The sequence below is a fragment of the Dermacentor silvarum genome, chromosome 1 (genome assembly GCF_013339745.2).
Source record: "Dermacentor silvarum isolate Dsil-2018 chromosome 1, BIME_Dsil_1.4, whole genome shotgun sequence".
NCBI lineage: Eukaryota > Metazoa > Arthropoda > Arachnida > Ixodida > Ixodidae > Dermacentor > Dermacentor silvarum.
The window spans coordinates 32086471-32100768 of record NC_051154.1 but is presented as its reverse complement, the minus strand read 5'-3'; the positions used below and the strand labels follow the sequence as shown (position 1 = coordinate 32100768).

The 14298-nt window shown below is 44.0% G+C and overlaps 1 protein-coding gene across 1 annotated transcript in view; it reads left to right on the top strand.

Annotated features, from left to right (window-relative positions):
- LOC119459306 (condensin complex subunit 2) overlaps positions 1 to 14298 on the top strand; it is a 72003-nt gene that overhangs the window by 18000 nt on the left and 39705 nt on the right. The window contains exons 8-11 of the mRNA XM_037721123.2: positions 6772 to 6937; positions 10741 to 10838; positions 11705 to 11877; positions 12036 to 12157. Coding sequence (XP_037577051.1) covers positions 6772 to 6937; positions 10741 to 10838; positions 11705 to 11877; positions 12036 to 12157 — 559 coding nt within the window. The remainder of the gene's footprint in view (positions 1 to 6771; positions 6938 to 10740; positions 10839 to 11704; positions 11878 to 12035; positions 12158 to 14298) is intronic.

Here is a 14298-nt window from a genome sequence, read left to right as displayed (position 1 = left end):
AGAAAGAAAGAAAAACACGGCGGAAATTTCACCCTCTCTCAAATGGCAAGGTCGCCGATTCTGTGTTGCGCCGGAACGTGCGTGTACGTGCCGACGTCTCAGCCACGCTACCATAGCCACGTGTATGAACCCTTCTTTCTCCTTTATGCTTCCTTTACTTTCTAGTCACGTGTTGACCTTGCACGCTGCGGCTACGGCGCAGAGGGAAGCGGCGGCGCTGTCCCAGGCCGGCCAACGAAACTGCCCACGCCGGCAAACTCCGCTTCCCGATAACGGCAGAAAACAAAACTTTGGGGAGCTGGCGCCGGGCCGGCTGGACCGGCGGCGCCTGCACGGCGGTGAGCACGCACGGTGACAGTCGAAAGTGAGGGAGCTATGAGGGAGGGCGAGGGGAGCCACCGAAGCGACGGAGTTGTCGAGGCTAAATCCACTTCCCTGCTGCCCTCCTCCCTCACATTCCATGGTCTCCACGTGCGCCCTTCGCCGTGCTGTGCCGGCGCTGCCCGCTCCCTGAAGTTTCGTTTACTGCCGTTATCGTGAAGCAAGCGTTGGATGGCGTCAGCAGTTTCGCGGCCCTCGCTCGCTATGCGCGCCGTGATATTTCACGACTCGCACTCAAGATGATGGTTTCAGCCTCACTGGCTGTTCGTTCGCACCACGTGCCCTTCTCCTCCACTTCGTCTCTCTTCCTCGAGCACTCCTTGGGGCGCCCGTTTGAGGGGAGCGTTCGCCGTCTCCGCTGACTTCCGTACTCCCAGGCAGCCGCACTGTAACCGGTATTTAATTTCCCGGAACTGCACTATAAGCGATACGTGTATACATGGAGTGCTATGGGAAAATTAACGGGAGTCTGAAAAGACCGCACTATATCCGGTCCTGCACTATAAGCGGTTACGTTATTTTATTTATTTATTTTTTATTTATTTGGATACCCTAAAGGCCCAGAAGGGCATTACATAGGGGGGGAGGGGGGGTGTTGAAACGGGAATAACAAAGTAGTCGCACTGCAGGTGAAAATGGCATTTCAGTGGACACAAGAATGCAAGTTCAAATATAGCATGGTGAACAGAAACTAAAAGCAACAAGGTATAATACTAACACAAAGGATAAGTCCACATTGTATCCTAGAAATACAATGTAAAAATATAAAATATAAAAACAATGTATAATATACAGTCAGTTCAGTGTAAAAAGAAATGCTTTTCAGGTACGATCATGGCAGCACTTAAAGAACAATGCGAGCATCAGGTGGATGACTTTTGTGTCAGGTGGATTTGTGTCAGTTTCTAATGAAAACGCCAACTCTTACTAGTATATACAAAAAGAAAACTATTGTGAAATGCCTTGACGTTCAAGAAAGGATTGCAGCGCTGACAGAAAAGATTGAGGATCATTGATAGTGGCAATGCTAGATGGCAATGAATTCCATTGATCTATTGATAGTGCGAGAGGTGAGTTCCGGTATTTTTCAGTATGAGCGAAAATTGGTTTGACTTTGTATGCGTGGTCTAATCTAGACGATATGTGATGCGCTGGAGAAATATGTGAGTGGGAAAATGACGTGTTGCTATGGAATATAGTGTGAAAAAATGCTAATCGGGCATATGTTCTGCGCATGGCGAGTGATGGCATTTTGAGGGAGTCTTTCAGTTTGGTGACGCTTTGGAATCGCGAGTAAGATGACAGGATGAACCGTGCGGCTTTGTTTTGGACCGCTTCGAGATGGTTAGTCCAGGTGACATGATAGGGATGCCAAATGATGGAAGCGTATTCTAACGAAGGCCGAATGAGCGAGTTATATGCTAATAGTCTAGTGTCACGTGTAGCGAGGTGAAGGCGCCGCTTGAGTAGGCCGAGTTTCTTTAATGATTTAGAAGTTATGTGTTCTATATGATCATTCCATGTTAAACTAGAATTAAATTTTATTCCTAGGTATTTAAATGTAGAGACTGAATCAATAGGTATATTGTTAATTGCGTAAGTATTGACCTGTGTTTTCAATGCCGGGCTAAACTTTAGATGTTTTGTTTTGTCTATGTTGATTTGCATCTGCCAAACAGAACACCATTCTGATAGTTTATTGAGGGCAGACTGCAGGTGAGTAATGTCGGTAGGGCTTGCTATTTCCTTATAAATTACGCAGTCGTCTGCGAATAGTCGAATCGTTGCATTTATGTTAGTTGCTATATCATTAATATAAATTAAAAATAAAAGTGGGCCCAACACTGACCCCTGTGGTACCCCTGATATGACGCGTGCGGGGTTCGAGGTATGGTTTTGAAATTTGACGGACTGATGACGGTTTGTTAAAAACTGTTCGATCCATTGCGTTGTTTTCTGATCAAGTTTAAGGCTACGGATTTTTAAGATCAGACGGTTATGGGGGACGCGATCAAATGCTTTTGAAAAATCGACAAAGACTGCATCGACGTATAGCGATGAGTGTAGTGAATGGTGAAGATCAGTTATTAATTCAAATAGTTGCGTTTGGCAGGAAAGATTTTTCCGAAAGCCGTGCTGATTGATAAGGAGTAGGTTGTTTTCGTTTAGATATGTTATAATATGCTTGTGTATTATATGTTCCAATAACTTACAGCTAATTGAGGTTAAAGAGATGGGCCTGTAGTTGCTAGGAAGGGAACTGTCGCCGGATTTAAATATAGGTATTATAAATGCTGACTTCCAATCATCCGGTACACATCCTGTGTCGATGGATTGCTGAAATATTAATGAAAGCAAGGGAGCTGAATACTGACTTTAGCTTTAGCTTTAGCTTTAGCTGAATACAGCTTTAGAAGTTTGGTGCTGATGCCGTCGGGACCAGAACTTGTTTTAAGCGGGAGGCGTTCTATTGCAAGAGAAACGCCATGTGCTGTATAAGTGGTCTGTACTGTATGTGAACTGCTATTTTTGCAGCAAACGACCGCACAAATCTTCCCTTTATTATTACACATTTTGCAGCATGAATTGGGCACAGGGCATTAGCGAACACCCAGTTTGCATTTCCGACAGCTGATCGCACAGTAGCAGGGCAGAAGGAGTGATGGTTTTGTACTCGTGCGCATTCGCTGAGGCAACGTATGGCGTGTCGCCGAAAGTGCCATCTTGTTCCTCTAGAGCTAACTGCTCCGTGAAAAGGGTCAATAAAAAGCAGGAGTTCTGCAAGATATGCATTAGAAATGTGAAGATACAATGGAATATACAAATGCGAAAATACAGCTTGATAAAGGGCAAAAAAGTTTCACTGGAAACAAAGTTCACTGCATGTATACACAAAACCTCGCAACAATATATTTAAATATACGTATAAGTCTCCAATAACTCTGCATATTTAAGCAAACGTCACTGTATATAATTCGTCAAACAAGGCAGATAAACATGTTGCGCAATCACAGATAGTAAACTTTACACATAGGAAGACAGACGATCCAGGCAAGAACAAAACTAAGGTCTCAGAAATTCTGATATGATCTCAGAAATTATGATATGTACTTGGGCCATGCTGTGGTCGCAACAGCTCCATATGGATTGAATAATAGCGGAAAAATGCAGAAATCAATACGTAAATGTTTATTTTAACTGCCTGCACTGCGACAATAATTATTCTGCACCCAAAATTAAAGAAGGGTATTGCTTTGGTTCAAAAAAAAAGAAGTAAAAGGTATCTCAAAAGGGAAAGAAAAGGACAAACGAAAGCCACAGATGATGTGGCAAGTTGAATTATCCAATATCCGAGTGTGTTTGTTGGGAAATGCCGTGTGGGCCGGGTTTTTAATGAGCAAGGTTAGTCAAAATTGGTTATTGATGTCCTTGTAATTTTTGTATACGCATGATAATTTTGATCATGACGCTAACTGTTACAATAAACAGCCAAAATTTCCGCAGTTTTAAAAGCTAATGAACAGTCATACATTTTCATAATTACCTGTTTATGGACCTCAGGGAACATAGCTTTTTATTTGCATTGATTTTTGCGGCTTCGCTATCTAAAGGACAAACTTCACTCAGTGGGGAAGTTTAGCTTCCTTCAATGACTTCGGACACGTTGATGTTGACATCTCTGTGGGCATATAAAAGCGCCAGCCCAACCATGCGTTCCTGAGACATTGTAGAGCGCAAGTAATCTTTTAGTAATCTCATGCTTGAAAATGTTCTCTCTGCGCTGGTAGAGGTCACTGGAAGGGTGACTAGAATCTTCAGCAGTTTGTACACATTTGGATAGAGCCTGCAGTCGCAATGAGAGAGGGCATCTGTTCCTGTGCTGGGGCGCTGGCTTGCTGCTTTGTTCGCCCACTTGGTCCACCATAGTCGCAGTTCTTTCCCAAAGCAGCCCTCGCATTCACAAACTGCGCAAAAATGGCCAGGAGATTTTCTGCTCCTTTCTCTTGATCATCTTGCATTGGTGGTATTGCAGATGGTACAATTACAGAAAAGTCCCTTAAGATTGTCCTGTGCTTTTCGAACTGTTGGTGTAAATGTGCTAATGCGGGGTCCATGAATGTAATGAACACAGTTCTCCGGAAATATTCCTCAGCATTTTCTGATGCAATGCTCCCACGATCCTGCTGTCGGACACCGACTCGTCGGCTGGTGATTTCCAGATCCAGTTTTCTTGCCAGTTCCTGTATTGTGCAAAGATTTTTGAGAATGAAGCAGTCGCATTCTTGCGGTCATTTTCGATCGCCTGCTGTACCACATCTATGTCGTCAATGGCGGTGCTCATGTCGATGTTTCTAGTCTTCAGCTTCTTTGACAGAGGCAGAGTCACCACTAACACATGCTCCACTACATACAGGCTCACAAGGAATGCCAGTGACAAAAGATCCAACGCTAGACTGTTTGCCTGAACTGGACTTTCGCCATTGCCGTTTAATTTTATCTCCTCTAGTGCTGCGATCACCGGTTCAAACTGATTCAGAAATGAAAGAACTGCATCATGCTTTTCCACCCAGCACGATTCACATAATCCCACAAGTCACTGCCTTGTGGACTCGGGACACATCAACCTTATAATTTCTCGTAAAACATGTGAGTGGTTAGGAGATTTGCGGAAAATGTTTGACGTTTCCTTTAGAATTCCAAAACAGTTTCGTATATCTGTGGTGGAGCACGCCGCACAGAGAACTAGGTTGAGGGAGTGGCTGGCACAATGTGTATAGTGTGGCTGGACATTTCTCGCGAACAGCAGCTTGCACACCATTCGTTTTACCAGCGATCGAGCTGGCACTATTATAACCTTGGCCACGAAGATGATGCATGTTAATTCCAAGGTCTAACAGAAACTTTGTAATGGTGTCGGCGAGGGCCCTGCCACTTTGATCCTGAATTGGCACAACATCTAAAAACACTTCTTCAATGTCGTTGGCATTCTTGTTTAAGTACCTTGCACAAACGGTAAGCTGTTCGATTCCAGCAATATTTAGCAATGTTTCTGTGAGCTTTATACCCATAAAGTTTCGGAATTGAAATCTATGCGCTCTGTAGATTCTGCGGCTGCCGTGAGATGCTGAGACGAGCCTGCTCGCCATCGAAACACCCTTGAAACTTTGTGCTCGGATAGGACTATTTGCGTTATGTGACTCCAGGTGCATGGGCAGATGCTACAAAATCCAGCCCGAGTTTGCAATGTTCGCGCCGAAATGTCTTTTCGATTGACAGTTGCTGTGACAGTTCAGCGTCTTTATGATTTGCTGCAGAGTTATTGCATTGCAAGAAGGCACTGTGCGAGTGGAATTCATGCCTTTAGCATGCTATCATTTATGAGCTCATTGTGGTCTGCACTGCTATGTGTGACTCATTTGATAAAACTGCCTTGTAGCTTTTATGAGCACTGAGTCCTACCATATATGACACAGCATGCAGTTATGGGTTGCTTTATGTAGGACTGCAGATATTTTTGCTCTCAAGAGAACAAATTTGGTGGCAAAATATAATGTTTTTACAGGGTATTCTGTACATTAGCACCATTAGTTTGAGAAATATGTTGAAAGTAAAAATGGCAGCCATGTTTACCGTTAACTCAATGTGGGGCCTGCTGTGTTCAAAGAGCTAGTGACAACAGCATCAACGAATAAGTCTCAGAGGAAAAGGAAGAAATCATTCTTTAGGCTTGCGTAAAGCTTCTAAAGACAATGCAAAATGAAAATTCATGTAAAAGGAAGCATTTTAAAGGTTTTGACCTAGCCATTGAGGCTGTCAACTAGTAAATCAATGATATGAAATTTTAACAAACTTGTACTAGCTGGAGATGTCAGAAATATGCCCCACTTATTTTACACCAATGCTTCAATTTTTTTTTTTTCCTGTGTATGATGTTTCTGTAGGTTACCTGCAATTGAGTTACAAGTCTTTTTGTATGGTCACGAAATATACTCGTAACTGCATGGTTTATCATATATGATATGTCACAAGTTTCAATTGTAACCGTGCATTTCTTTTGAAAGCTACGATTTCTTTAGTATATCTGACCTAAGCAAAGGCTTGTACAATGTTTCCACAAAAAAATAAATATTCATGCAGCAAAGGGGTAACACAAGTGTACTTTGTGGTGGTCACTCAGTTGTGTGTACGTATGTGCATGCATACTTACAAGCCTGTACACTTGTGCACTATGTCTTCCATGCGCCTCGGTCAATCTGGCGGTCGATACATGAAGCTGTGTCAATCCCTACTAAAATGCTATCTGCTTTAAGACATCAGGCTGACTGAGCAGGATTGCAGAGGTACCTGCACTGTGATAATGTCTTTCTTGTGCATTTTTTTTTTAACTAGATTGACCCACTCCAGGAGTTCATCCGGGTTAACAGCACATGTGGAACATCAGACTGCTTTGTCATGAATCACATTTCTTCATTCAGTGACAGAGGGGAGCTGATGTTCCTAGATGCATCAAGAAAACTCGAAAGCATCAAAGAAACTCGCAGCAAAGCACCAATAGGTATGTTTTTTAATATACTTGGTTCAGTCTTTCAGGTGTAATAGTATTTGGTTAGTGCAGTAAAATAGTCATCATAATTGAGGAACATGATAACCATAATTCATTCGAATAGCTGCAAGACCTAGTGGATGAGATCTGCATTGTGAGATATTCGTACTGCTAAGAGCCCGGTAGCTTTTCCCCCCCAAAATTTTATCTTTGCTCACAAGGTTGAAAGTTCAAACTTTGTGATCCTCTCTCCCATATCCAAAATAGGGGCTCAAGCGCCACCAGTTACATGATCTGAGCATGGTTGTAGCGCTAACTTTACAAAACACAAAAACAAAGAAGGGAAACACGCACCAAGCACTGCAACTTTCAACTGAAGTTTATTGGAAGAAAGCAAGAAGCTTTAGTATACAAAAAACGGAACCAGCCAGAAAGCGAACAGAGATATATATATATACATTATCATTATCACATTGTTTTATGATGGCAGCTACGCAGAAGTATTGTGAGGGGGAACTTATTACAATATATTTTGTAAAGGATATGGGTTAATGGACTAGGTATGGATAATCTAAGGTCTAAGGTGAGACATAGCTTGTCTTTTCCGCGATGCATACAAAGAGGTGCCACCGTAGGTTCGTTGACTACCTGGCGAGATGTGTAGAGACGACTCCAGCACTTGAGAAGTGGGAAAACATTGCAGAAAAACATAGATTGAGGCGAGGAAAGAAACAGCACGAGCATTGTGTCGTATCTCATTGTGAACAGACATTCTATGTAAAATAATGTGTGACAGCACTCGTGTTGTGCCTTTTCTTGTCTTAGTCTGGTTTTTTGCATTGTTTCCCTGCTTTCTAAGGTGAACCAACTAGACCAACATCACATCCTTTTCCAGCACTTAATCAATGAAATGATTTATTAATTTGAGATCAATATGGACACTAGGCGCATTTGTGCCGTTGGCACCACCGCCATTGTGCTGTCCTGGTATCGATGGTGCACCCGGCGACAAAATAAGCCGGGACATGAAGTCTGAGAAAAAGCTGAATATCTTCGTAGCCTGTAGCAGTAGCAAGTAAAACTGTATACGACAATATTGTTAGCATATTCTAGTCGAAGCCCGAAATGCAAATACCAGGCTACGTTATGAGGCTGCGGATATATTCAGCTTTTTCACAGATTTCATGCCCCGGCTTATTTTGTTGCCGGGTGTACATGCGCGGCCCACACATGGAGGTTTAGAAGGTCTGCAAAATTGCAGACTTCCGGCTACAAATTGACAAAGCCAAGTGAGCGCACTATCATGCTCCACTCAATCGGCTCTGCCAGTGCAGGGGCAGCATTATGGCTTCTGCTGCTGGCATGAGCATTGTGCGTACCTGCACTGACGTTCCTGCTGAGGAGCATGTTCATACCACACCATGGCGCATGCACTGGTCTAAGCAGAACGGTATTGATGTCAGGCGTCGGTAATGCCACTGCCAGCGATCCTTACTGCACCAGCGTTGTGACACACATGGTTTCTGCCATAGAGTTTCACACTATATAACCTAGAGGGAAATGTGGTGCTGCTGCGCTGTGGTATGCAAGGGAATGCCGGTATATTGTGGATTCGGATTGGCATCGTTCTTGAAGAGCCAGAACGCCTTGAAGACGCGCCTGGCTAGCACCGTTCCGTCTGTCACAATGATTCATTTCCTGCTAAAACAGGACGTAAAAACTGCTTTAGCTTTATTGTTACACAAAAACATGTTCTGTTTAATTTTGAGGACATATTATTGGATGCACAATTCTATGAAACGTAAAAGGTATCAGCTGGCCGCTAAAGTTGGAGGGCAGACGACAAGATTCTCGCTCACTTTGGAACAACTTGTCGTCTGTTCTTGCTTTTCTTCGCTTGATGCTGCATTCTAGGTGAGTAAACTTTATTGAGAGATGTAATATGGGTGAATGAAAGCCTTTTATGTAGATATTATTTAAAGAACGCGTTATTTGTGTAGCCATATCCACGTTTTAGACGAAGCCTCGTACAACACCAGCCAACACAAGCCTCGCAGACACATATCCCGTCATTCCCATGAGGGCACGGCAGCCCTTTAAGAAACTCGCATGGACGGTGGTGCCAGTTCACCCTCTAGGTGTTATAGTGAGAAACTCTATGGTTTCTGCTAGGGCGCTGTCCCTGCTGTGCAGCAGAAGTGGACACATGTGCTGCATAGCACCATTTTTAAAAAGAAAAAAAAAAGCTATTTTTATTATCTAAATCTGATTTTAATCCTGAAACTGCACTTCCCCAGTGATCTCTCGGGAACTGTGATCCAGTGATCGCGCATGGTCTAAAACCGTGCATGAACTGTAGACGGGCGTGCTAAGAGTCTCCAAACAAATTAAAAATAAATAAAGAAAGAAATAATATATTTTTGTGTAAATACCACTGTTTGATGCTGAAAGCAACATCCCCATTTATGTGGACAAACTTACCACCTTCTCGTGCTTATCGTGGTAAAAACCACTTTTCCTTGCCTTAACACAGATGTGAAGATGTAACACGTAGGATAGGTTGGCATCTTGATGCTGTACCGTGGGCTTCCATGTCATCGTGAGGTATTTGAAATACTTTTCATAAGTGCTTGTCCTAGTGCACCTTACTGCATATCCACAATAAATATTTCACGTAAAAGCTTCCGAGTTAATCTTGAAGAGGATTGAAGGCAATGTGCTGCTCCCCCCCCCCCCCCTTCCCACACACACACAAACGAGTGTTTGTTGAACAAAGATATTACAGTGTTGAATTGTTATGTGTAGATGCTGCAATGCAAGAAATGAGGTCACGAATTCTGTGAACTAGTTTTATTCTGGCACACGCACACAAACACACACATCACACACACCATTTCATGATTTGATTCCATTACAAATACCCATTCGTGTAGGAATGAAATTTTGGCGACACTGCTTATCAGTGGCGTAGTCGTTGGGTCTCGCTAATTTCGATAAGATTTCCACACCCAGCTAGCCTCAAACCACGCGAAATTTACGGTCAGACCACAGGTGCACTTGCTAGCGCACGCTGACTAGTGTTCGCTCCTGGCTAGACGACTTGGCAGACATCACTTCGTAGTGAGCTATTTACAGTGCTTCAAAATGCGCAAGTCGAATGTGGCTACTATCCATTGGTCAAACTTGCCAGGACAAAGCGGTCCGCGCCACATAGTACGGCCTGACTGGAGCACATGTGCACGAGTGCACACTCCAGTCCTGTCATGCCCATAGCAAACTCTGCGTATACGCACTATAGTTGCATGTAGCTGTGGTCTGCTGCAAAGCGTAGATACCGCGACTGCCACTGGGTGCCGCAATGAGCTCGCTCAGTGAGTGCACAGCGTCTCGCTGAGGACAATCGCATTTGGCGTGTCATAGGCACCGCATAGTGGCGTCTATGTGAACATCCAAGATCAAATTTGAACTGCGTACCATGGTGACATTCAGTAGGTGTAGCGTTGTGGGCACGCCCCGCTCCGCTGTAGCCTTAGCAGTGCAAGGCATTGAAGAAGGAGCGAGAGCACCGCGAAGGCGATTACAGGCGATCTTTGATAGCTAATAACTGTGCTTCTGCTGAATTCATTGAAGTACTTTTTGCTGCAAAGTATTTCTGAAATAGTCTAGGTATAACTTCAAATGCATTTCTCGACTTCGAGAAGAAGTGCTTGAAGTCCCCTTTAAAGTATCTGTAGTCTTTGCGCACTTATAGATTGAAATTGTGTGCCACCGTTTTGTATTCATAGGCTTAATTTGTGCGATTTTTTTTTTATCAGATTACCTGCAAAGATGTCTAAAAAACACAAATGGAGTATGTGAAGATCTTGGGCTCCTCTGCATGTGGAATGAAAGTGTTGAAGCAGAACGGCATGATGTGAGTATCAAGACAGAAGTATACGTATGTTATGCCTCATTAATCAGTTTGTTCAAATGATTCGAACATTCAAACACTCCAAGTTTTGATTTCCGTAAGCCATGTACTAAATATCAGGTGGCTCATCCTTGATATAATATTGCTGAAACATCAGCTCTGGTGTCAGCAATATTATAAATATAAAAGGAATGGAACCAAACTATTGATGTCTCAATGGATGTAAATATTATGCTTTGTTTTGTTCCCAATATTTGGGGCATATTATGATTTGATCACCTTTAGTAATACATTTTCATACATTCATTACAAATGCCTAATTGTGGGGCTGGCATCCATATGGTCTACTTCTAAGGAATATTAATATGTCTGATGCTGCCGCACATTTAATGTCATGACTGCTTTTACTGGTGTACCTGCTTGTCATGAAGCTGTTATTTCCAAAAATATTAGTTAACTGAAAACAGGGCACCATTTGTCATATCCTTTTAGTATTTCTGTGTCAGCTTCTGTATCTTTGGAGAGGGAGGCAGTATTTGTAAACCAGCTCTGGTTGCAGTGGTTTGAGAGAAATTTTGTTACATCTGTGTTACAACTAAATATTTTAGACATTTTTGAATAACTCTCTCGTTGGCTCTTTACACTTAATTATTGCCTGGATATTCTGAAGTGCTGTTACTAAAAAATGTGTGTATTATTTCTTGTTTTAATAACATGGCAACCTGGGCACGTAAGTAGTTCTCATTTTCCAGACTTATTATGCCGTCTAATTTTTTTATTTGATTATAAGTAGTTGGGGTGGGCGAATATTTAAATTCGACGAAATGGGCACCCACCTCCTTTTTTTTTTCTTTTCTCTCTCTTTCCAGACCCCAGGATTACCAGACATGTCCAGCCTTCATTGTCCGAACTCCAGTGTTGCAGCCACGGAGGAACAAGTGCCAAGTCTGCCCTATGTAGGTGACTGCAATGGCCTGGATGACGAGAGTTCTGATCTTTATGATGCCTGTCACAGCCCAGAGCGGCCTGAGGACTTGATCAAGTATGTGTTTGAATACCATTTTTATATTTGTTTGCCTTTCTCAATGCAAAAATAATGAAAGATAGGTACTGAAGAACCAAACTGCGTGCCAATAGATATGGATCTTCAGGTGTTTTGTTTCTAATATCATAAGTGGCATTTTTCTTTCTTTCTCACAGGGGTGGCATATCAGAACTTGTCAAGTATCTTGCACCAGTACCTCAAGATTACTCATATTTCACAGACAAGTTGCCCTTTGTGCCACATGGACCAGAACATTGGCGTCTGCGCATAGGGAAAGGTACTCTCTTTGTACATTGTAGTGTGCTCAACCTTACACTGGAATCTCGATGATACGAATCTCACAGGGTCACGAAAAATATTCGTATTAGCCGAAATTCGTATCATCGAAACAATTAAAACTAGCTAAATTAGGGGGGGACGCAGCGATCAGATCGCGAAAATCGCAAGAAAAATATGTTTTGAAAACCACGCGTTTGGGTATCTGCAACGCCTAATCTACGCTGCATCAAAATGTTTTGGCTGAAAACACACTAAAAGTGCCCGAAAAAGTTTAATTCGTCAGTGCGCAGGGCGAGAAAACAGCTTTAAATCGCGCAAAATTACCGCAGTTCACGGAGCCATATCTCGTATTTCCCGCCACCGAGCGCCGCCATCTTGGTATCATTCGAAAGCGCGTAGTTTCGCCCTTCCGCTTCTCAATTCGTCCGTCGTCGCCATCTTGTAACAAACGCACAAACACAAAAGAAGCGCGGATCTGCGATAGGTAGTCACACGGGCCCTCCGATGATAGCGGGCCTCCAATTGGCTGCCGTGCTGAAAGGCGTCTCTCCATTGGTTGCTGCTCTGACAGGGGCAAGATGGCTACCACAGTTGTCTGCTTCGTAAACCACGCCGGCGTCTTCACTTGACACACAGAATTTGGATTACTGAGAGCTCCCAGGTTAGTGATGTATCGACGATGGCGAATAAACTTTGGACGAAGCACGCCTTGGGAATATGGAAGCGCTCCTACGGCAACAAAAATGCAGCGATTAGCGGGAGAGGCGGAGGAGCACCGGATTGAACGAGCGCAACCTTGCACCGTGCATTACGTGCCGCGCTAACTTGCACCGTGTGACTCCAGCAGCGAAACCGACAATCGCCCTGTGCCATCGGCACTGATAACGCAGCCGACGGAAGACGGGCGAACGGAGGCTCCCGCGCCTCGGCGTACAGCCGCGCGAATCAGCCGAGATCGTATCTCGGTAGACAGCTCGCTGCGACTAGACAAAATGGCGCAAACTCAAAGAACGCGGCCCGAAGCACGGTAGCCACTCCGTCCGATGGCACGCGGAAAAGGAGGAGAAGCACAAAAGCAACAAAAGCGCCACCGCTTCAAACTCTTCGCGCCCAGTCATGGCCTCTGCGCGCCCAGTCATGGCCTCTGCGCTGTCCGGCGCCGCGTCCACACCAAAAGAGAAAGGGAGAAAGCGCGTGACTACGCGCTGTTCTCTTTCGCGGCCGTCGGTGGGGCGGCGTTTATTCGTATCAACCGACGCGGTTTGAAAATCGATTCGTAGCAACCGTTTTCTAGCACGTTGCAAAGTAATGGGGCTCGGCCGGGACCGCAGCAAAATTCGTATCATCCGGATATTCGTATTAGCCGTGATCGTATCATCGAGATTCCACTGTAGTACTAGTGGACTTCTGTTAATTTGAAAATGGCTAGTTTAATTTTTTAGTTACTTTGATCCCGATCAAAAGTTTCGACTGGCGCTCATATATTTCTATGGGCCAAAACTTTTGTTATTTGGATCATGATATTGGCCCTTGCTGGATAATTCAAACTGACCGGTCAGCACTCGCGAACCTTTTCCGAAGCTTTCGTTGAGGATGTACCTGGTTTCCCTGGTGTTGAAAAAGTTTTTAATCCAGTTTGCCATTGAAGCATCCTGGTGGTATACTCAACTACCGTATTTGCTCGAATCTAATGCGCACTTTTTTTCCTATAAAACACGTCCAAAAATTGCGTGTGCGTTAGAATCGAGTACGACCCTAAATCTGCGTTGCCATATAGCCGTCGCCATTTCAAAATGGCCACCTCAAACGCGCTTCGAGCCTAGCTACACTCTAGCCTAGCTGCCGTAGCTACCTCCATGTGCTGCAGTACACGTGCTTAGGCATTAGTCTTCCCGTTTTCTGCCTCTGCTCTATCACTATAATGTGCCGAGTTCATCATGATGCTGCATTTAGAAGGAAAGTGATCATGTGTGCGGAGACGCACGGAAATCGGGCCTCATCACAGGCGTTCGGAGAATCTGAAACTTGTGTGTGGGGACTGGCGCAAAAAGGAGAGGATTTTCGCCAGCAAAGCAACGCGGAAGAGTTTCCGTGCACCGAAGCAGGACGTATTTTGCGACGATCCACTTCGGCGATACA